This window comes from Anabas testudineus, chromosome 18 (assembly GCF_900324465.2).
Source record: "Anabas testudineus chromosome 18, fAnaTes1.2, whole genome shotgun sequence".
Lineage (NCBI taxonomy): Eukaryota > Metazoa > Chordata > Actinopteri > Anabantiformes > Anabantidae > Anabas > Anabas testudineus.
In genome coordinates this window covers 13,868,093-13,893,058 of record NC_046627.1, presented here as the reverse complement: position 1 = coordinate 13,893,058, position 24,966 = coordinate 13,868,093, and the positions used below count along the sequence as shown (strand labels likewise).

Genomic DNA, 24,966 nt, shown 5'->3' with positions numbered 1-24,966 from the left:
TTGAAGGATGTTTTGCATGAAGACACAACTTTGTGTTTTATATATGACACAAAGAGGACGATAACATTTTAGCCAACTCATCAAAACAGAAAATAAAGGAACATGAGACATTTGTTGTATTTGTGTAGCAGAAATAAAATCTAGCTAAATGTTTTCTTTGTGGTCACAGGATGTTGCTGGCAGATTTCAGCTAGATTCACACAAATAATAGATATAGAACAGTTTGTCAACATGATGGCGCTAAAAGATGAGACAGCCGAGTAAACATAAAGAAAGTTAAAGTTCTGCGTCATGCAGGAAGGAGCCAGTTTATGATGTAAGACTCTCCTCCTCTGGGTTTGGTCATTTAGGACTCTGGTCTGGATCGAAACATCATCTCTGTGCAGGATCTTTGCTAAGTGTCTTTACAGTGAGAGACTGAGGTTGAACAGTCAGAAGAAAAAGTTTTAATCCAGCGTCACGTTTTCTTCTTTTACCAGTTCAGGTAAAATGACTCAGCACATTCTGCATTGATGTTCATACGTTCACGATGTTTTTGACAAATCAAAGCATAACTTAATGTCACAGTTTGTTTCAGTGTTAATAGAAGTCTGTTATGTCTCTATCAGCACATTATATGACTCCACAGTGAAAATGTCAGCTGGTCTTTTATTGATGGTAACTGTGGTCTTCTGTCCACAGACTCTATGCTGTGATTGCAGCCAAAGGTTCATCTACTAAATACTGAACTGAAGGGGGTGAATATTAATGCAAACACTGATTTCACCTTATATATTTTTATTTAATTGACATTACTTTGTAGAAACCTGTCTTCATTTTGACATTAATGAGGTATTTTTCTGATTTTATTTTGTCAAACTCACCAACTTTAGTTGACTATGATTTATTTATAATGTCAATAAAATGATGAATACATTTTGTATATGTACTGTATATCTTCTGCCTCATACAGGCCAGGCTCTGTTATCATTTAATAGCATTTGAGGGGCTCATACTGTGTAGCTGTTGATCTGTTTTACTGGTTACACAAATAACTCTATAGCTACTGTAGCTGACACCTAATCCAGTATCAATATAGTAATCAGTATCATTTCTTTCTTCTTTTCCATTCTGTGACATCATCTGTTGACTTTTACATCCTGTTTACATTTAATTTATGTTTTAATTTTCTGTCCAAACAAACTGTATCATCAGTTGTTTCATTTCTTTGCAGCAGCCAGTGATCAACCTGTAAATGAGACATCATTTTTTATCATCTCAGTATTAAATGTCTGAAAATGTGGTCATAGCTCAGCTGCTGCTTTGTATTTAGAATATGTGTTTCAATTTCTTTCAGTGTTTTCACCAGACATTAACAGTTTAAAATCACATATGTAGTAGTAGAGTTTGATATGATGAGTCAGTTTTGCTTCTGGTATATCCCAGTGGTTGTCTACTGTACTTTGACACCTTCATAGAAATAGACACTGACGAACTGCTGGATAATTGTGACACCAACGAAGGTGATGATAGCTGTAACTGGTTTATACTTGAACATAGTTTAATATCTGTGGTTGAATCAGGTTATAAAGTCAGAACTCTACCTGATAATGAAAGTTAGTGTCAGTGTGACAACATGTTTTCTCTATATTCACTTTAATATAAACTGTTTGTTGTTTAATGAGACATAGTTAAACATGAGGTCCAGTCCTTCTTACTGGTAAAGCTGGAGAGGTCACTTTGAATTAGCATTGGTATTAATCTAACTAATAATTTATGGAATCAAAGGTCATAATATTTTTAGTTGCTGTTTCTCAGGTACACATATTTACATGTTAAGTGATTAAAATACGAGCTCAAAAAGCACAAACAGACTCAATTTCAGGTGAATAAATCTGTTTTGTAGATGATGATCACCTGGTGCAGGTTTGTTATTGGAACTAAAATACTGCAGATTGATGTTAACTTCCACCTTCACTGTATTTAGTTTAGTGTTTGATTCTAGTTTGAAGGTTTAATTTTAGGTTTCAGTTTCATTTTAGAGGATGTTTTTAGTCTTTCTCACCAGTTGGTGGCGCCCTCCACACACTCAGATGAGGTCTGTGTACTGTAGTTCTCTGCTTACTGTGAAACCATGTGGTTTGTCTGTGGACTGTATTTTCATTTTGATATGTTTGTACATGTACCGTAGGCTACACACACATCATGAGCTGAAATTCAATTTGTCGTTCAGAGTGTTGCCCTTAACTCCTCCTCCACCCAAACCCCCTCTAGTAGTGAACAGGGAGGAAACAGCTGCAGGTGTTGGAGCAACCTGCTCTGTCAGAAAGGTGGTCGGAACTTGTAAAGTTCAGAAACTGAACTAAACAACACAGTAAATCCAGGATGGATCGGTCTTTACTGTGGACTGGAACTGACAGCAGCAGCTTTACTGACTGTTTGTTGTTTTTTATTCATTAACTCTGAAAAATTTAACAAAATTGATTTCTGCTCAGACTTATGATCTGAGGAAACAGTTCAATCAACAGTGTAAAACAGTTTCCACTCCAGTGACAGACGAATGGTGCTCTCGTGAAGATACTTCTAAAACCACAACTAGTATTTGAACTAGTTTTGTTTTATAGTTTTTATGTCTCTGATGTAAAAAGACATTAAAAACAACTTTACTCTTAAAATGTATATTTATTAAGTTACATTGTATAAATACATGTTTAATTTTTAATTTATATACGTATGTGAGCGACCAAGCAGGCAGTCAAGAGGAAACACAGGTGTATTTTCCAAAAAAAGGGGTTTAATTATCAAAAAAAGGTGAAAGATAATTCACAAAACATATTTAATTATTCTTTGTGCCCATAAAAGAGGTTAACAAAACAAACTAAACTTAACTCAACTCAGGCAAAGTTAATCAAGCTAAATTAACTGAATAGACTCCCTGTGTGTTGAACAGGGAACTGAACTGAACTGAGCACACACACTGGATTTGACATGTTCAACTTGCTGTTCTTGCACATAATTTCCACCATCGTTTTTATAGTACCTCAGATGTAAATTGTACATTTCAGCTACTGGTTGCTGCTGTTTTGTGTTTTGTGTTCTGTGTTTGCACTGTCTTCAGATGTCTGTCTGCACTTTCTCTTTGTGTTCTTGCACTGTTTGCACTAGGTTGCACAGGATGCACTTTACTGTATGTGGCTAGGACAACTTAGCAGTCCTCAGACCCATGTTCTGTCTTGTTAATGTCTTATGTAACAATAAAGCTTCTTGACTTGACTAACAAAAAAACAACTGACCTGAAGAAATAAACACACAGAGGAACATATATAATGGCTGATCAGACCATATGACACACAGGGAGTAACAAAAAACAAATACTACTAACAAAACCTCAAAACAGTCTTTTGAATTGTAAATAATTTAACAAATAATCAAGAATAAGTCCATCGAAAGGACTAACATGCATATAAATTAACATAGTCATCATCTTAAACCAGATTCCCCCTCAGAGGTGGAGACCATTGTACTGTCTGATGAGCTTCTTCCTGTTTAAAACAGGTTTGTTTTCGGGGCAGCATCCTTTGCTCCGACCTTAGAAGACGACCAGCAGCAGCAACTAGCAGTGGCCACATCAGCACTGGTAACTCCAAAAAATATATATTAACACAGACAAGAACCGTCAAACAGACATAAGTATGAATGTCCAGAAGAACTAAATGTGCACGCTAACTTATGTACTGCAACCAAACTAAATAAAGTATATTAAATGAACTACGGCTGTTTCTTTGCTGTTCTTTCTAAATGTATAGAATTAATATGGTGGTTGAAGTAAATATAAAATGTGTTCAGTTTTCAGAGTGAAGTCCTCAGTGAACAGTGAACTGTGGTCATTTAAACTCACACTGATAATAATATGAACAGAACTTAAAACATAACTTATATTTCATTTAACAATCCACTTCTGAGACGTTTGGGTCAGATGAAGGAGGAACAGTCCTGGATCCTAGTTGATAAATGTTGATGAGCCTCATCCTGACTCTACTGAGAAACTCATTTCTGATCTTTTTTGAAAGTTGCCTCTTTTCTTTATTTCTCAGATCTACGAAATATCATCAGCTGTAAAAGACACTTTATGCCTGTTCTCTGTTTAAATATAAACAACAAATGAAACAAAGAAAAAAGAGCAGCTGAAACATTAGAACATGTACGTTGTGGTCGGGACAATTAAACAGTTGGAGCTGTGCAGTAGTTCTACATCAGGAACTACTGTATTGAATGTAATATCATATTGTCCAGTGTTCCTCACCCTCATCAGACGTGAGTAGCTGTGTCTGATGGCATATGTGCAGAAATGTGTGATCAGCTGCTGACATCAGCAGTGCAGAGAAAGTCAAAATTCAGTGTGTGCAACAGGAAAGCTACTCGGAAGAGTTGAAATGTCTTAAGTCAAACAAAGATCTACCGAAAAACAGTCCTCTACGTCAGCTAAGGCCTGTCATCGACAAAAAAAGTCTGTTGAGAATAGGTGGACGGATTAACCAGGAACAACTTGAACACTTTGAAGCCCATCCAGTTATCATCCCTGGTCGTCATCACATAGCTACTTTGCTTATTAGCCACCATCATGATCTGTTAAGGATCAAGGCAGACAAATATTTCTGACAAATTTATGTAAATAGTTTGTGGATAGTTGGAGCAAAGAGTCTCATCAGCAGCTGCATTCGCAGGTGAGTCACATGCAAAAAAACAGCAACAGCAAATGTCTGAGGTACCGGAGGAACGTCTGTAAGTAGAACCATCATTTTCCTATGTGAGCCTGGATGCGTTTGGTGTTTGGCTCTCTGCCCACGAACCTTCAAATAAGAAAGGAACATGGGAAGAGACCTAGGGAAAGTTTCAATTCAGAGAGAGATCCCCACTCCACAGATTGTGGGAAATGAAATCAAGTCTTAACCCCAAACAATTTTCAAAAACTGTTCGGGGGTTAAGACCGTTTCTACTCATTAGTCCTCACAAGAATAGATGTACAAGTGTGTGTGAGTGATGGAGTCTTCATTTCCTATGGCTGATCAGAGGACGCTGGAGCCAAAACTCCTGCAGAGTGTGAAGCTTGTGGAGGCTACGACAAGTGTTCAAGTTCCACAGGTTAAAGTCCAACATGTAACAAAAAACGATCTTCATGAACCCAAGTTAATGAGAAAGGTGTTCTATTCGATTTAGGTCAGAGACACATGAGGTTGGGTGTTGTTGTGGACTAGGAGGAACCCAGGATCCACTGAAAGTGCTCATCCGGTTCCTTCTTGCACAATGGAGCAGATACCGGTCCTGTTGATGGGTTAAGGACCTTCTACGCCTCTGTCCAGCTCTCCTAGAGTAACTCTCTGTCTCCTGGACTCTTCTCTGTGCTCTTGAGACTGTGCTGGGAGACACAGCAAACCTTCTGACAATGGTTCGTATTGATGCTTCATCCTGGAGGAGTTGGACTGTCTGTTCAACCTCTGTAGGGTCCAGGTATCAGCTCATGCTGCCAGTAGAGACACTGAACTAGACAAATACAAAACTAGTGAAAAAACAGATGAGGAGAGAAAAACTGTCCGTGTCCTCCACCTGTAAAACCATTTCCTGTTTTGGGGGTCGTCTCATTGTTTCTCCTCTAGTTCACCTGTTGTGTTCCTTAAAGTTTTTTAACAGTGTTGTTAAAAAGGCCAATGCCACTTGGACTATCTGTGTTTCTGTTACCGATATTATGGCTTTTCGTAGTTAGCTTGCTGTTTCGGCTACATGTGACCAATTAAGGATAATTGATAGTCTGCACATTTTCGAGACCGTATTTTGCAGCGCTTTAATTAGATAAATATATTCTGTATTTATGGTTGAGTTGTCTAATGCTAAGTACCATTTGTTATTAACATGACTGATTTACTGGTTTAGCAGACTTGTATTTGCTTTAGCTAAGAAAATTTAATAGCTAACAGCTCCATCTTGTGGTCATGCTTAATGTTATGGGAAAACGTATTGATTAGTTAGAATTTTTCTACTTATTATTGATTTTGTATTTCTTTCATAAACCACACACATATAAAAGCACATTATTGGGAATGTGAATATGATTGTAATAAGGAATACTGGAATAAAGCTTTCCTAAAGGGAGAAAAAAGGAACTTTTTCAGTGATCTAACAGTCTCTTCAGTGGTGGGCAATAAAGCATGTGAACCCAAGTACAAGGGAGAAGCCAGTGTCAGCCATCTCTATTTTTTCAAGTGTAATTAGTCTGTGTAATTAGAGTTTTTCCTCTTCTGATCATGTGAGGTGGAAAAAAAAATTTAAACATAATAATTTTAAAGCTGACAAATCAAATATTTCACAGTTACATTAAATCTGTGGTGATAAACAAATAAATAAAAGTTACAAAGTGCTTCACATAAGAGACAAAAACCACAGGAGTACAACAAGACCAACTTGAGCACTAGACAAACAGTAGAGAGGAAAAACTCCCCCTATAGGAAGAAACCTCCAGCAGAACCAGGCTCAAGTTGGGGTGCAGTAAATAATAAACAATAATACAAACAAAACTTATAACAACTACAACATCAGTCCTTTAGAAAACCAGGTAAGTTGTTTCAGAGTTTGGGGGCTCTAACTGTAAAACCTTTGTCACCTATAGTTTTCATTTTAACATCAGGGACATACAGGAGATTTCTACCAGAGCATCTCAGGCTACGTGGGAGTTCATAAGGCTTCAACAGCTGGGATACATAGCTGGGGGAAAGGTCATGTAGGGCTTTAAAAGTTATTAATAAAATCTTAAAATCTACCCTAAAACATACTGGAAGCCAGTGCGAGGAAGCTGAGACAAGAGTGATGTGTTTATATTTTCTTTTTCTAGTTAAGAGTCTTAAAGCTGAGTTCTGAACAATCTGGAGCCGATAATTTCACAATTTATTATTGTGATGAATTTAAATCAGAAGGAGGAAAAGTCTTTGATCCTGTGTTGTGAACTGTGGATGAGCAACGTCCAGACTCTACTGAGAAACTCTCTGTTTCTGCCATAGGAACCTTGTCTCTCTTTTCTTTCTTCCTCAGACACTTAACAACAGTCAGTAGAGCTGCTGTCAGTCCCAGTAACAGTCCTAGTCCCAGTCCAGTGTAGAGGTAGATCCTCTCTGGACCCTCTGCTTGTGGACTCACAGTTGGTCTCTGAGGTTTGTGCTGATCAGCAGCTGCTGTAAAGAACACATCATATCATCATCTGTCAGAGAAATCACTGTCACTGAGACTTGATGTCTGTTCTCTGTTCATTTGTGTTAACAGCTGACAGGAAATGTCCAAAAGGTCAAAGGTCACAGAGAAACTGTCCAGAAATATGAGCAAATAGAAAGAAATGAAACAGAGTAAAAAGAGCATCTGGAACATCTGTAGTTTTAAATGATGATCTGGACGATCAAACAGTTCCAGATGTTCAGTAGTTCAACATCAGTAACTACTGTACTGGATGGAACAGTTCTGGATTTAAACAGAGAATCAGAAGCTGACAAAATAAAGACATTTCTAAATGATGTGTTCACTCATTTTCTTACTGAGTTTCACTGAAGAAGATTTAGTGTCTGCAGCTAACGATCAGTTCACTTAGCTGAGAATCAAATCTAGAAATAAACAGCTTCGTAGCTTCTTCAGTTTCACTCTGGACAAGAAGCTGAGGAAAATGTTTTGAATCACAATCACAAGATTTTAGATTTGTGCTGATCACAAATTATTTATTAACAGAAAATCTGAATGTTTGTTGGTTCTTTGCTTCTTTTGTGTTTTTATCACAGTAAATTTAAAATCTCAGTATTTTTGAGCTGCTGCTGTTGAGTTCAATAAAAATCAACTCACCAGTGACGTTGAGTCGACATCTGTCAGAGCTCCAACCTTGATCTGTGTTCACTTCACACAGGTACAGTCCTGAGTCATTAGTCCTGAGTCTGGACAGTTGGAGTCTGATTCGTCCTTCTCTGAGGACGTCTTTGTCAAACTGGACTCTTCCTGAAAACTGTTGATCCTGAGACTCTGAGACCTCAACACCTTCATGGAGATGAAACAGGACTAAGTGACTGTGGTCAGTAAACATGTCACAGAAGATGTTCACTGAGTTAGAGGATGTGTGAGGTCTGATAGTGAACGTCCACTCCAGTGTGATGTTGTGGTTCTCCTCTGCCTGATAGGAGGTCTGTGTCACATTCACTACAAATGCTCCTGTTGAGGAGACACAGACACAAAGTGACAACTTGAATTATTGAACTATTAATAATTGTTGAGTTGCTGGAGAATAAAGTGAAGATGTGAACTAACCAGAGACACATGAGATCAGGTTGATGAGCAGCAGGATCCTGAAGATCATCTGCTCCCTGTGAGAGGAGACAGAGGTGAAGGAGAAATTACAGAAGAACCAGAGAAAAACTTTAGTGAATCAACAGCTGTCAAATCTGTTTAAACACTATTTCAGACTCTGAGAAGTGGTTCCTCAGTGTTTACATGTTGTTCAACTCTTCTACAGCTCTGTATATGTAGGTCTATTTGATTTTCAATCAGTTAATAAGAACTGATAAAAACTCCTTTTGTTTTCTGGTCGACTGATCGAGATGATCAATCTATTTTTAACATATCGTCCTTAAACACAAAAGTCAAACCAGCTGACATAGAACAACAAAACATGGAAGATAAAACTGTACTTTACCTTCTTCTTTTGTTTCACACTCACTCTGGGTTATATGAAATCGGGTCGCTTTCAACAGCGCAGTTTTTCAATTTGAGATCAACTTTAACGATTGAATGTTTTCAAATTCTTTCTCTCAAACCCTCCTTCGCTCTGAAAATGTCTCTGCTCATTCTCACATCTGTTTATTTTGCTCACAGATTTCCAGTCCTTTCTAGGACTGACACACTATTGGCGTAGCCTACTAACCCTAACCCATAAGGAACAAATGAGAGACACGTGGGTCTGCTTAGAGACAAAAACTCTTACTTGTTTTCATTTGTCAGAGTTTGACTCAGTAAAATGTTCTTGCTGCCTCAACAACAGTATTTTTCCTGTCTTTTTGAATTCAAGTTCTTATCCTGTTTCTCTGATGGAGTTTAAAAACATTACTTTTCCTCCCTCATCATTTTAAATAGAAACAGTTTCACTGTCGGTTTTGTGTATCCAACACACACAACAGGGAGTTGCCCACAGTCCTTTTTGTGTGTGTAGAGGCCAATGTGATAAGTTGCCAAAGCCTCTTTCCAACCTGCTACAACAATCCCGGCCTCCTCCCACAATTCTTTATGGTCTTGGGCTTTTTATTATCACACATATATCAGCAGCTCGAAGTGTTTTTCCTTTTTCCATGATATGAACTTCCTCTGTTTTTTTCTGTGGTTCCTCTTTTTCTCTTTCTCTTCACTTTCTCCATTTACATGTAGTTATTTTAAGCTTTTATCAAAAGTGACTTACAAGGGAGGTAAAAAGCAAATATCTTTTTCATGAGGTTTAAGTGGAATTATTTATTGATTTATTTATTATATTATTTGTTTTTTAGTTGATACTCTGTATTGTTTGTTTGTTAATGTTCTCCTGCCTTGGGCAGTGATTTTTGTTACTTGTATTTCTATTAGTGAGTTGTAGTTTGTATGTGCAATGATTTATTAGTTGGTACTTTGTATGTTTTGTTGGTTATTTAGTTAATGTTTTGTCTGTGTTTATGCAGCGCTTTTGTTGTCACTTTGTAGTAGTTATCCACCGTGTTTTTCGGGTCTCTTTGCGTTGTTACTTTGTTAGGGTTTGTTAGTCCCCCGTGTCCCCTGCCCTTTTTGTTAATAAACATCCTTTGTTCTCACCTGTTTGGTCCCTGTTAGTCTAGTTTTGCAACAGGTGGTAGTTCATTCCACCATCGTTGAACCACAGAGCTGAAAAGTTTAGTCTGAGATGTTTGAGCTGAGCTGAGGGGGACGTTGAGGGATTGTAGACCAGAGTTCAGCTGGAGCTGTTGAGTTGACCACTTTGTAGACAGGAGTCAGGACTTTGAACCTGATGCAGCAGCTACAGGAACTCAGTGCAGAGATCTGAAGAGTGGTCTGATATTTCTGATGTTGAAAAGGACAAATCTGCATCAGACAGAGGAGATGTGGTTGGTAAAGCTCAGTTATCATCAGTGATCAGGTTTCTGGCAGACTCAGTGGGGGAAAAAAAAAAATAATTCTACTTTGTATTTGATGTAGTTTAATGTGTAACTGGGTAAATGTACTGGTAAAAACTTTGATCACCTGGTGCAGGTTTGTTATTGGAACTAAAATACTGCAGATTGATGTTAACTTCCACCTTCACTGTATTTAGTTTAGTGTTTGATTCTAGTTTTACACACAGATGCATGCAAGTAGCCTACTTAAGGTTTTCCTTTTTAAACTATGTGGTTTTAAGATGATAGTAGCTCACACACTAGAAAGTATTATCTGGATAATCAGGGTCTTTTTTCTCATACCTTTTTGTTATTTGTTACTTGTTAGATGCAGCAACTTTTTCTATGATCTTTGTCAAATCTAATATGGACAGAGAAACGTCTTAAAACTCAGTGAACTCCGTTGTTGGGTCGTGTTGAAAGTTTGTCTGTGTTGTTCTGTGATCTTAAAAATCTTAAGTCTGCAAAGTAAATCCCAGCTGCTGCAGCTTGTTCAAATCTGAAGCCCAGCACAACAACAAAATAACCTACTACTAATTCTGCAGACGTCTTTAGACGTACAATCGATTATTGTATTAATATAATGGAAATATTCAGCTATTTCTTTGCGTAATATTATAGTAGAAATATATTGAAATATACTGATTATCACAACGGGTAGGAAAAGGTCAGTGAACCACAACTATGTTTCACAGAGCTTTTACTTCCTCTTTCACGTGGTGACAAAATGCACAAATTCATTAAAGGTCAAATATCAGATTAACTGTTGCCTTTTAACACAAAATCTGGGATGTAAAGATGTTGAAGTGGCCGGTTCTGTCAGGAGGACTGAACCAAAACTCCTGCAGAGTGTGAAGCTTGTGGAGGCTAAAACAAGTGTTCAAGTTCCACAGGTTAAAGTCCAACATGTCAACTTTGAACCACTGAGAATGTGATGAAATAAAAAAAGATGAAATTAAAAATTCTCTCTACTATAATTCTTCACATCATTAAAATAAAGTTGGAGGAACTGAACCAACAGAGGAAACAAATATTCAAAGGAAATGTTCAGAATCAGGAGAAACAGAGTGGATGAATTTACTCAAGGTGGATGTTAAACTTTGAGCTACTCTGATATTAAGACAGCAACAACTTCTTTCTTATTAGTAAAGATTTATTTACAATTTGTTCACATAACAGTAACATTAGAGGATGTAGAGACTTGAGGAGACAAACTAAACTGTCTTGAACAGTCTGATAGTAAGGGGGTCCTCCACACAGAGTCCTGTTGGTCCTGATGGATCTGATCAGATGTCGGTCTCCTCTCTCTCTCTTCTCTCTCTCTCTTGTTTCTCTCAGTTCATGAAGACAGTGAGAGATGAAGAGTTCAGAGGTCAGACTGTGTGTGCAAAGAAAAGCAGCTTCATGGACCATCAGGGTCAAAGGATTCAGGGACAGAGAGACGTCTGATCTCTGAGGGTCACTGTCTTCTCTGTAGATTTAGTGAAGACTGAGATCAGAGCAGAGTTGAAACAGACAAACAGCAGAGCTGCTGCTGCTGTCAGCCCCAAAGCAGCATGAAGGCCGATTCTCGCCCGATTCTCTGGTTGTGGACTCGTTGTTCTCTGAGGTTTGACCTGATCAACAGCTGCTGTAAAGGACATTGGACAAAATAATGAGTGTTTGTCTTCTGTCTTTAGAATTCATGAAATGTGTTCAACAAGTCCTCACCTGGAAAACTTTAGACTTCAAATCTGGTTGGTTTGAGTTTGAATCATGAGATTCCTCATGTTCATGTTTGAAACATGTGTAACAACATATGTTCTAGTTAGAAATGGAAATCTTAGAAACTCTAGTTCTCAGTAGATCAGTCTGTAGAACATCATCATGAAGAACCAACAGTTTCACTGAATCAACTCACCAGTGACATTGAGTCGACATCTGTCAGAGCTCCAACCTTGATCTGTTCTGACTTCACACAGGTACAGTCCTGAGTCATTTGTCCTGAGTCTGGACAGTTGGAGTCTGATTCGTCCTTCTCTGAGGACGTCTTTGTCAAACTGGACTCTTCCTGAAAACTGTTGATCCTGAGACTCTGAGACCTCAACACCTTCATGAAGATGAAACAGGACTAAGTGACTGTGGTCAGTAAACATGTCACAGAGGATGTTCACTGAGTTAGAGGATGTGTGAGGTCTGATAGTGAACGTCCACTCCAGTGTGATGTTGTGGTTCTCCTCTGCCTGATAGGAGGTCTGTGTCACATTCACTACAAATGTTCCTGTTGAGGAGACACAGACACAAAGTGACAACTTGAATTATTAAACTATTAATAATTGTTGAGTTGCTGGAGAATAAAGTGAAGATGTGAACTAACCAGAGACACATGAGATCAGGTTGATGAGCAGCAGGATCCTGAAGATCATCTTCTCCCTGTGAGAGGAGACAGACATGAGATCAAAGTTACTACTGTACACACACGTAACAAATAAGGAACAATCAAAACAAAATGACTACAGCTGTTGACAAACACCGTGTCTACACGAATATGTCTACATCATCGGTCGGCAACCTAAGAGTCATTTGGACCCGGGTTTCCACGAAAAAAAAAAAAGCACTGGGAGCCGCAAATACGTTTTGACATCTAAAATGAAGAGTGAAGTGTTGTCATCATTTGTGTTTGAAGAGTCACAAGTATGACGTGGACTGGCATGATCCTCTCTGCAGCCAGAAAACAGAAGCAAATGTTACGTTAATGCAGCGTTTAAGCATAATGCCTAAACACAGATATCTGATATATAGTTTTACAGGTCATATTTTATCAACAGTACCAGTGTGAAACACAGACACTAACATTTTTATCACTAAGACATCAACAGCCGCCTGAATACAATGAAACATCCACTGAAGCAGTCAGAAAATCCACAGCCACATTTCAGACTGCTCGTTTCTTCTGTGTAAGATGAGGCTGTTTTCTTGAGGAACATAAACTGTGTGAAATTGAAATTATGCTTGCATCTAAATATTGTTTGCTACACTAAACTATACCACAGCTTACCTTTAATTGACCTGACATCACTGGGGTTGACATGATGAAGACAGACATGGAACGATGTTCTGAAACTGGAACACTAAGCAGATGTTGGCACCAGTCCGGCTTTAAGACTCAAGTTGCCCATCATGTTTACGTTCTGGACTGTCACGATCCCCTCTGCAGCCAGAAAACAACTTGTTAGACAAGGTACTGTGTGCAGATAATTAAGACTCAACCAAACAAATTGAAAATGTTATATAATGTAATATATATATATATATATATATATATATATATATATATATATATATATATATATATATATATATATATATATATATATATATATATATATATATATATATATATATATATAATGTAATATAAATGCAGTTTACTTAACTTAAAGAGATTGCTAGAGAAATCTCTATGTTCTCAGGACATTTGGCCAGTAGAGGAAGATCTGACCTTGAAAACATTAGTACATCCTGTTACTGGACAGTTCACTGCTCGTCCTTCTACAATCTGCTCCTTTCAGTGAGCTATTAGCTCTTACACATTTTCACACTGGTACTGCACTACTGCGTCCCAACAGTAACACTAACATTAACAGGAGCAGATACATTGTGCCTCCACTAAATATGAGCTATAAACGCTCCATATCTACAAAATGTCTGGTTACAACCAGCTCAACACTTAAATAAAAAATATGGTTCATTACGATTAAGTCCGCAGTGAAGGACAGAGTACTTCAGTGGCAACTTGCCACAGAAATGACAACTACACATTTTTGTTGTACACTTAGCTACTGTAGCTAGCTAAAGACTTCTTCTCTTTCGGCTTTTCCCATCAGGGGTCGCCACAGCGAATCATCCTTTTCCACCTAAATCTATCATGAACATCTTCTACCCTAACCCTAGCCAACCTAATGTCCTCTGTTAAGACATCCATATATCTCCTCTTTGGTCGTCCTCTTGTCCTCCTGCCTGGCAGCTCCATCTCCAACATCCTTCTACCAATATACTCACTATCCCTCCTCTGAACATGTCCAAACCATCTCAGTCTGGCCTCTCTGACTTTGTCGCTAACACAGGCAACGTGAGCCGTCCCTCTGATGTACTCGTTCCTTATTCTGTCTAACCTGGTCACTCCTAAGGAGAACCTCAAAATAGTTCTGCGAGTCACCCTTGTTCTTAAAGATCGGAACCAGAACGCTTCTCCTCCATTCCTCAGGCATCTTCTCACTCTCTAGAATCCTGGTTAGATCTAGGTTAGACACTCCACTGCTGTCTCTCCTAAGCACTTAGAAATATGTGCTCTATAGGCCCTGTAAACAAAGAAAAGCAACAATCGACTAATTATTTTTTTTTACTTTTGATTATCAACGTTTTAGTATTTGATCTACAACTTTTGATGAATTCTTCATATGCACCAGTGTCATATTCATTAAAATGAGTTGTCCTACTTTCAGAGTTAATCTGTATCAACGCAGGCTGCAACTTTCACTGATCCTGAAACTATGACTCTAAAACATGAATTATTATTTTAGCTGAGATCTGTTTACATCACATCAAGTTTATTGTTGTGATATTTCTTTTTCTCTAACTTTAACCTGAACCAAGCCTTAACACCAGTTATGTCTTATTCCAGTTATTTCTGTCTGCTCCTAATGTGCAAGAGGAGAAAACTGAATGAGAATTAAAGTGATGCACATCATATGACACCACTGGTAAAATGTCAGTGTGGACAGCTGGTCTTTTACTGATGGTAACTGTGGTCTTCTGTCCTTCAAGAGGTGAGTAGCTCTTAGTTTTATCAGAGACTGTGGTGTAGTAGTTACTATTGTTGATCCTAATATCACAAACTACATTTAACTTTAACCTTTATTTCACTGTTGATGCCTAAAGTCTCCATATAGCCTCTAAACCACTGTACCAAGATGTCAGCACACTCTCAAACAGTAAACTATATCTTCTACCTCCTGCAGGTCAGACTCTGTTCACTGTCAGTGGACCTCAGGACGTCTACCAGGCAGAGGAGCACTGTAACATCACACTAACATGGCTGTTCTCTGTCACTGCTGACATGTCTGACTCCCTGTTCATTAATGTCAGGTATGAGAAACCACTCAGATCAGTTTACAGATATAACAGCAGATCTGAAGCTGAGACATATCAGGATGAGTTCTACAGGGGACGAGTGCTGTGTGATACAGAGCTCGCTAGAAAAGGACGAATTGAATGTGTCTTTACTGATCTGAGACTGAACGACACAGGAACGTATCGGTGTGTTGTTGTGATGAACAGAAACAGGAGCTCTAAACTATGTTACCTCAATGTTACAGGTAAGTTAACATCACTGTTCCTTTGTTATTTACAGACACAGTAACCGAGATACTGAGTAGTAAACAATAAATTAACTCCAAATACTAAACTAAATAACTCTATAGCTACTGTATTATGGTCTTGAAGCTGTTCTTATCATGTGCAACAATTTAAAACTAACACTCCTCATCACAGGTGTCCAGCTGACACCTAATCCAGTATCAATATAGTAGTCAGTATAATTTTTTTGTTCTTTTCCATGCTGTGACATCATCTGGTGACTTTTACATCCTGTTTACATTTAATTGATGTTTTTATTTTCTGTCCAAACAAACTGTATCATCAGTTGTTTCATTTCTTTGCAGCAGCCTGTGATCAACCTGTAAATGACACATCTGAGACAAAGCCAGAGAGAAGAAGGATCATACTTTATGTATGTTTGTTTTATTTTCGCTGGTGGTATTTTCACTGACAATCTGTTATTTCACTGTGTGCTGCAGTCAGAACATGCTTTTTTTTTTTTTTTTTGTTTACAAAAATGCATTTTAATCACTTTACGAAAAAAAGGGAAGCAGATTAATTTGTCTACATTAGCGACCTCCGTTTTAACAAATCTACTTGAAGATCAATTAACCAAATGGCCAATAAAACCAGCTGTAAATGTTCTCTGTGACTCTGAGGGAATGAAGGATCCAGAATAATTGGAACTATGATAAATCATGGTTCATGTATTAAGAGAGTAGAAAGAGACACTAATGTACATTTCAATAAATCAACAATAACTCTTAATGTAACCAACTTCCCTTAATATGTCTATAACATGCTGTGATAGAACCTCAACTCCTTCTTACCATAAGTGTACATATAGTTTAAATCAGATCAGATGTGTGATTCTAGGTTTTAGTTTTTTTCCATAATTGATTTATTAATTCTAATGTGTTTTATTAAATATAATATAAAACTCACACATGTATTGTAATACTTGTATCATACACATTATGTTTCTGCCGTGTTCTGTCTAATTTCTTTAAAAAAAATTTAAGTTTAACATGGAGAGGTGTCTTTTTTTTATTCAAACACAATCCTACATACTGAACAGTATAATGAGATGGAAGCTACTATGTTTGTTCAAAGAGAGCAGCTCACCAACACTTGAAGAATGAAAACTGTAACCACTTCCTCTTTCTGACTCTTCAGGAGAACAAAGCCTGTGTGACTTCCTGTTCATGGAAAACACAGCAGCTCAGCAGAGTTTTTATTCTTGAAGCTCTGTGATTCCTCCACATGCGTGGTCTCAGCTTATTCATTTTACCCTGGCAACCACAACAACCTCAAAATGGATATGTCCTCTATTATTAGTATTATTATTATTATTAGTAGTAGTAGTAGTTACAATGTAAAATGGTAAAATATTCAAGTGACCTGTGTTAAAAGGCATCAGTTAAGCTGATATTTTCAACTTACCTTGCATTTGTGCACTTTGTCACCAGTAGTAAAGTAAAAGCTCTGTGAATAATAGATTTAGGTCACTGACTTTCTGTTCTACCCATTGTATTAATCAGTAGATAAAATCTCATAAGTCTGATGTTGCTGTGTAGTTGTTCATCACGTGTGGGTTGTGTTGTGAATGAGATTAGGTCATACTTAAATATTTGCTGAGTTTTTCTGGCTTCACCCAAAAACATTTCATTTGTTTACATTGTGTGTTAATTACTTTCTTATCACTTGATTGAGCTTCTGATCATTTTGGAATATGCATTTAATTATATATAATATGTATTATATTTATCATTTTGTTTCTACACTTGAATTTGAGTTGATGATCTTTATTGGTTTTGTCACCTTTTGTTATTGATGTAACACTTACATTTATTCCTTTTGCCATTTTTATAAATGTGTATGTTTGGATTCCTTGTGGGATGAAGGTCTTTTTACTCTCCATGTGGAGTAGCTACTGCCAGTCTCCTTACTGAACCTAGTGATTAATGAACACAGAGAAACTTGAATCTGAGTAATTGACCAGAACTGAGCAGACACTGAGCCTAAGACACAAAACACAGGACAGAAACTTCAGATACTCAGGTTCAGGTAGAGCATAGGTCTACTAGGAGCTACAGACTTGACAGTGATGTTCACTAAATGTACAAAACTCAACTCATGTTACAGATTATTCACGCTGTTGATCTTCAACTTGTTAGAAAATTATTAATAAGACCAAAGCGTTTCTATTTGCAGACTTCTTTAGTCTCCCAAAGCTCTGGGTGAATGTGTATGTACAATACAGTTAAAACTGCAGGCACTTAGCTCCAGGTGGGACAGTGGGGACCGCCATTAAGCAGCCCTCCCCTCCGACCCCCTGCAGACTGGAAGCCAATCACAGCCCTAGGTGAATGTGTGTGACGTTCTAAAAGAGGGTGGGTAAGGTCCCGTGGGACAGGCATCAGTGTGCCATCACTGGCATTCCCACACACACATCCCTGTTTAAGATGCAGTCAAACACAAACACTCTTACACATACACACACATATATACCTCATGCTCTAAATTACATATGTGGGTACAGATGCCTGAGAGGTCCAAGACCATCAGAACCCACTGCCCACCTCAACTAGGACAATTCTCCCTTTGTGTATTTCTCCTTCTGAACAGATTCAGTTATCGACACAATCTAAATTCTTATTATCACACTGTGTTTGTTGCTGTGTTTAAGTAAAGTCGTTTTGTCGACACTAGAGAGAATTTAAAACATGTTGGACTTTAACCTGTGGAACTTGAACACTTGTTGTAGCCTCCACAAGCTTCACACTCTGCAGGAGTTTTGGTTCAGTCCTCCTGACAGAACCGGTGCAGCTGAGTCCAGTTTGTGGGTTTGTTCTGGACTTTGTGAGACCACTTCAACATCTTTACATCCCAAAGTTTAGTGACTGTGTGTTTGGTTTAGTCCTCCTGAACTTGAACTCATCCTCTAAAATCAAACTGAAACCTAAAATTAAACCTTCAAACTAGAATCAAACACTAAACTAAATACAGTGAAGGTGGAAGTTAACATCAATCTGCAGTATTTTAGTTCCAATAATAAACCTGCAGCAGGTGATGAAAGTTTTTACCAGTACATTTACCCAGTTACACATTAAACTACATCAAATACAAAGTAGAAGTTTTTCACACCCAGTCTGCCAGAAACCTGAGGCTGATCATTGATGATCAACTGAGAAAATGTTGAAATAACTAAACCATAACTGAAAGACGGTGCAGGAGGAGACAGAAGTTATGATGAATCGGTATGATGGGTCGGAAAGAGGCGGTAGGGGCATGTGTTTCATGATTTTCATATCGAACTATGAGTAAAAATAAAGTTACAGTAGAATTCAACAGCAGCACAAAAAAAAAAAGTAACAAAAATTCATATTTTTCTCAGTAAAGAGTTTGTGATCAGCATAAATCTGATTTATTTTATTAGGTTTATTATTTAAAAAACTGAAGAAACTAGGAATCTTCCTCCCTCATGTCCGTATATCAAGTATAAAACAGATAGTTTAGTATAAAGACCAGCTCTGTCTAAAAGATACAATATGCACTTACTGACTTCTCTAAAGATCATCAATCACCACATTATACAGTTTATTGTTCCATTCTTTAAAAAGGAGTTACTTTCATTTAAACTGGAGAAAAACCAACAGGACAAATTTCAGTTTTCACAGGACATCGTATCACACACTGTTTATTTCTATTTTTATATTTAATTCTCAACATTTAGCTGCAGACACTAATCTTCTTCTGTGAAACTCAGCAAGAAAATGAGTGAACACATCATTTAGAAATGTCTTTATTTTGTCAGCTTCTGATTCTCTGTTTAAATCCAGAACTGTTCCATCCAGTACAGTAGTTACTGATGTTGAACTACTGAACATCTGGAACTGTTTGATCGTCCAGATCATCATTTAAAACTACAGATGTTCCAGATGCTCTTTTTACTCTGTTTCATTTCTTTCAATTTGCTCATATTTCTGGACAGTTTCTCTGTGACCTTTGACCTTTTGGACATTTCCTGTCAGCTGTTAACACAAATGAACAGAGAACTGACATCAAGTCTCAGTGACAGTGATTTCTCTGACAGATGATGATATGATGTGTTCTTTACAGCAGCTTCTGATCAGCACAAACCTCAGAGACCAACTGTGAGTCCACCAGCAGAGGGTCCAGAGAGGATCTACCTCTACACTGGACTGGGACTAGGACTGGGACTAGGACTGGGACTGTTACTGACAGCAGCTCTACTGACTGTTGTTAACCAAAAGTTTGAGGAAGAAAGAAAAGAGAGAAAACGTTCATATTTGTGTTTTGATTTTTGTTTCCTTCTCAATGGCCAGAAGAGGAAAACTCTGGGAGTTTTAAAGGAACAAATTAATCAAAGTATAGCATCTTCCGGGACATTGATCTGGTCAGTTAAGTATCAGAGGGGGTTGTTAATCAGTCAGCAGGGGGAGAACTTGGTCTGTGTCTCAGTTACTGACACACTGGAGAAAACAGGAAGTTAGTTTCTCTCTTTTAAAGAAACAAACAAAAATCTAACTAATAAAAACAGAGAAAGACAATAAATTCAGCCACAAGTTAAAAGGTGAACATCACCATAAAATACTTTATTTGACCTCCATCTAATTAAAATGTGAATTAGATTCTTTGTTGATTAACTGAAACAGAGACCAAACTTTATGGAGACTAAATATCTCATAACACCACTAATCTATTGTCGACCTAAAGTTCAGAATGAGACTCTCTGCTGCTTAGAAACAAGCTGACCTGTATTATTAGACTGAATTAAACTGTCACTGGTTGGATCCACAGCTGTGACTGTGTCTAAAGCACAATTCAGTATCAGTGCAGCTCAGGATGGAGGAGGAGGTCCAGGTAGAAACCACATCCAGAGTGGTAAAATACAGTCCACAGACAAACCACATGGTTTCACAGTCAGCAGAGAACTACAGTACACAGACCTCAGCTGAGTGTGTGGAGGGCGCCACCAACTGGTGAGAAAGAGTAAAAACATCCTCTAAAATCAAACTGAAACCTAAAATTAAACCTTCAAACTAGAATCAACAACACAGCTGCTTCCCTTTAGTCCAACTATCAGGTTGTTGCCTCGACTGTCTGATCTTTAGCTCCATCATGTGGACAAACAGTTTATTAAAGAAATTAGATTTCCACAGTTAAATCATGTAAATACAACTGATAAGAGATGAACACAGCATATAATATATATATATATATATATATATATATATATATATATATATATATATATATATATATATATATATATATATAAATATAATATTTAGCAATTTGCCATTAGTCCTTAAAGGTTATTAAAGTTAAAAGTTAAAGTTTGATCTTTATGTCTCACTGTGAGAAACGTTGCTGACTTTATAACCTGCTTTAACCACGGACACTTTAAGGCAATCAAGGTGATAACAAGGTGCTAAAATCTCAAGTGTAAAAAATTAGGAACTTTATAAATGAGAGGAGGCAGAATTAATGTTAGTGTAATACACTGTTTGTTTCTTGCTGTTGGTTTAAAACAGAAGCAGCTATTTTAGCTTATTAGCAAAAAATCTGAACCAATTTTAAAGGAGTACAGTGTTGGGAAACAGTTTACAATGCTAATTCAAAGTGACCTCTCCAGCTTTGTCAGTAAGAAGAACTGGACCTCATGTTTAACTCTGTCTCATTAAACACCAAACACTTTATATTAAAGTGAATATGGAGGAAACATGTTGTCACACTGACACTAACTTTCATTAGGTATCAAAGTACAGTATACAACCACTGGGATATACCAGAAGTAAAACTGACTCATCATATCAAACTCCACTACTACATATGTGATTTTAAACTGTTAATGTCTGGTGAAAACACTGAACTCACAGGAAACGGAAAAACACATATTTTAAATACAAAGCAGCAGCTGATATGACGACATTTTATCCAAACATAGCTCCAACTATTCTGGATCCTTCATTCCCTCAGAGTCACAGAGAACATTTACAGCGTCAAGTACATTTGTAAAAACAGACGTAGCTAATATAGATTATTTTAACAGCTTTCCTTTTTTTCAGAGAATAAAGTGATTAAAATACATTGATGTAAACAAGCTGTTACTTTAAAAAAGCATGTTCTGACTTAGCTTTGAGGAGGTGACAGCATGTATGTGCACTGCTCTGTGGTCCAGTTCAAGGGAGACAACAGGTCAGATATAACAAACAGCATCATTACAAAAACAGATACATGAGGTAATGATCTGTAATAACTGGGTAAGAAGTTCAAGAGACTAAAAAGTGACTGAAATCAGTCAACAATCAATTTTGATCCAACAGGCTGAGAGAACTCCAAATTTAATACTGAGGTCTCTCTTCAGCACACAGTGAAATAACAGATTGTCAGTGAAAATACCACCAGAGTAAATAAAACAAACCCTACATAGAGTCCGATCCTTCTTCTCTCTGGCTTTGTCTCTAATGTCTCATTTACAGGTTGATCGCTGACAGCTGTAAAGAAATTAAACAACTGATGATACAGTTTGTTTGGACAGAAAATAAAAACATCAATTAAACGTAAACAGGATGTAAAAGTCACCAGATGATGTCAAGAAATTACACTGACTACTATATTGATACTGGATTAGGTGTCAGCTGGACACCTGTGATGGGGAGTGTTAGTTTTAAATTGTTGCACATGATAAGAACAGCTTCAAGACCATAATACAGCAGCTATAGAGTTATTTAGTTTAGTATTTAGAGTTAATGTATTGTTTACTACTCAGTGTCCCTGTTACTGTGTCTGTAAATAACAAAGGAACAGTGATGTTAACTTACCTGTAACATTGAGGTGACATAGTTTAGAGCTGCTGTTTCTGTTCATCACAACAACACACTGATACGTTCCTGTGTCGTTCAGTCTCAGATCAGTAAAGACACATTCAACTCGTCCTTTTCTAGCGAGCTCTGGATCACACAGCACTCGTCCTCTGTAGAACTCATCCTGATATGGCTCAGCTTCAGATCTGCTGTTATATCTGTAAACTGATCTGAATGGTTTCACAAACACGACGTCTATGAACAGGGAGTCAGACATGTCAGCAGTGACAGAGAACAGCCATGTTAGTGTGATGTTACTGTGCTCCTCTGCCTGGTAGACGTCCTGAGGTCCACTGACAGTGGACAGAGTCTGACCTGCAGGAGGTAGAAGATATAGTTTACTGTTTGAGAGTGTGCTGACATCTTGGTACAGTGGTTTAGAGGCTATATGGAGACTTTAGGCATCAACAGTGAAATAAAGGTTAAAGTTAAATGTAGTTTGTGATATTAGGATCAACAATAGTAACTACTACACCACAGTCTCTGATAAAACTAAGAGCTACTCACCTCTTGAAGGACAGAAGACCACAGTTACCATCAGTAAAAGACCAGCTGTCCACACTGACATTTTCACTGTGGTGTCATATGATGTACATCACTTTAATTCTCATTCAGTTTTCTCCTCTTGCACATTAGGAGCAGACAGAAATAACTGGAATAAGACATAACAGGTGTTAAGGCTTGGTTCAGGTTAAAGTTAAGAAAAAACTAAATATCACAACAATATACTTGATGTGATGTGAACAGATCTCAGCTACAATAATAATTCATGTTTTAGATTCATAGTTTCAGGATCAGTGAAAGTTGCAGCCTGCGTTGATACAGATTAACTCTGAAAGCAGGACAACTCATTTTTAATGAATATGACACTGGTGCATGTGAAGAATTCATCAAAGGTTGTAGATCAAATACTAAAAGGTTCATAATCAAAAGTAAAAGAAATCATTAGAAGATTGTTGCTTTTCTTTGTTTACATATTTCTACAGTCTCCAAACAAATCTGGACAAAGACTCACACTAGAACAAACTGTGACATTAAGTTATTCTTTGATTTGTCAGAAACATCATGAACGTATGAACATCAATGTAGAATTTACTGAGTCATTTTACCTGAACTGGTAGATGAAGAAAACATGATGTTGGATCAAACTTTTGCTTCAGTTAATAAAACATCCAATAATCTTATTCAACGTCGGCCTCTCACTGTAAAGACACTCGTTACATTTCTACACAAAAAAGCAAAAAGATCCCGCAAAGAGATGAAGTTTAAATCCAGACCAGACACAGAGGAGGAGAGTTTTTAAATCCCTGAGAACTCTCAGGCTGCTTTCTTCCCTGTGTCGCCCATCCTCCCTGTACGACGCAGAACTTTACTTTCGTTTTCCCTCCATCCTGCACTTTAGTTTAGACTGAAGTCAGGATTAAAGCTACAATGAGCACGTTTTGCAGTTCACAGCTGTTTAAAGAGGGTTTAAAACAGGATCCATCAACTCTCAGCTCCTGTTCAGTGTTTATCTGGGATCAGTTCTTGGTCTTCAGAGCAGCAACAGCAGAGAATCCAGTCTCACAAAGAGAAGTTAGGTACAAAAGGAAGAAGAGTCCTCACATCTTCTGTCCTAACAGTGGATCCTGCTTCTCTACACTACTCTGCTTCTCTCTTCATAACCTTCTTCATATTTCCTCGTCTTAGTTTTCAGGTGACTTTCGTTTGTCTCTTTATTTCCGTCTCTGTCGTCTTTCTTTTCATCCTTGTTAAATATTTTTTCATGTGTCTCTTGAGGGTTTGTTCACTAAACTTCAAACCTCCCGCTCCAAACTCGGTGCAATAACAACATAGAGTTAATACTCTCTACTACCATCTACTGTGCTGCATGTGCAATTACACTTTATTCTACTACGGCAAAAAAACCTGATTCCCCAGCATCGCACTGCGCCTCACTATATGAGAAGCACTGTACTAATCTATGGTTCATCAGTTTTATTCCTCTGTCTCCTTGTTCTTATAAACTCCCATCAGTTCACTTCTCCTTCATTCCTCAATCATCCTCTCACTCTCTAGATCTTGTTAAACAAACTTAAAACTCTACCACCTCCTCTTTTAGACACTTCCCCTCTTCATCCTCTTCAATTCCTCCTCCTCCTCACTTCACTCTTACTAAACTTGTCTTTTCTCATCATTTTGTTTATGAACAGTTTCAGGTTCCTGCTGATAAATGACCATAAATGAAGTATCTGATAACTTTCAAATAACAAACCTTGTGATGATTCAGAGGTCCATGTTTCATTTGTTTTATTCCGCCTCGAAGAAAAGTTTATTTATCCTGAACTGATGTTTGATGAATTCCTCATTTTGAGCTTTTATAAGTTATCGAGATTCTTCAGAGACAAACTCAGAGAGAGGAAGAAACGAGCTCAGATGCTAATATAAATATTATAGATGACCAATCAAATCCCTGAGATGAGAGAAAAGCACGGATGGAGACATACAGTAGGATATAAAGGGGCGGGGCTGACAGTAAGGACACATGAGATCCGGTTGATGAGCAG

General features: G+C 37.6%; 2 protein-coding genes across 2 annotated transcripts; one reads left to right on the top strand and one right to left on the bottom strand.

Annotated features, from left to right (window-relative positions):
* The first annotated feature begins 364 nt into the window (after positions 1-364).
* LOC113157742 (programmed cell death 1 ligand 1-like) lies at positions 365-15,996 on the top strand. The gene is made up of 4 exons (XM_033326623.1): positions 365-484; positions 14,833-14,977; positions 15,170-15,526; positions 15,872-15,996. The coding sequence occupies exons 2-4, from the start codon at positions 14,917-14,919 to the stop codon at positions 15,976-15,978; spliced, it is 525 nt and encodes a 174-aa protein (XP_033182514.1). The 5' UTR covers positions 365-484; positions 14,833-14,916; the 3' UTR covers positions 15,979-15,996.
* On the bottom strand, positions 6,366-24,421 carry LOC113151512. The gene is made up of 4 exons (XM_033326618.1): positions 23,530-24,421; positions 22,928-23,072; positions 22,379-22,735; positions 6,366-7,199 (listed from the first exon to the last, which is right to left on the bottom strand). The coding sequence occupies exons 2-4, from the start codon at positions 22,986-22,988 to the stop codon at positions 6,919-6,921; spliced, it is 699 nt and encodes a 232-aa protein (XP_033182509.1). The 5' UTR covers positions 22,989-23,072; positions 23,530-24,421; the 3' UTR covers positions 6,366-6,918.
* Between the last annotated feature and the right edge of the window lie 545 nt (positions 24,422-24,966).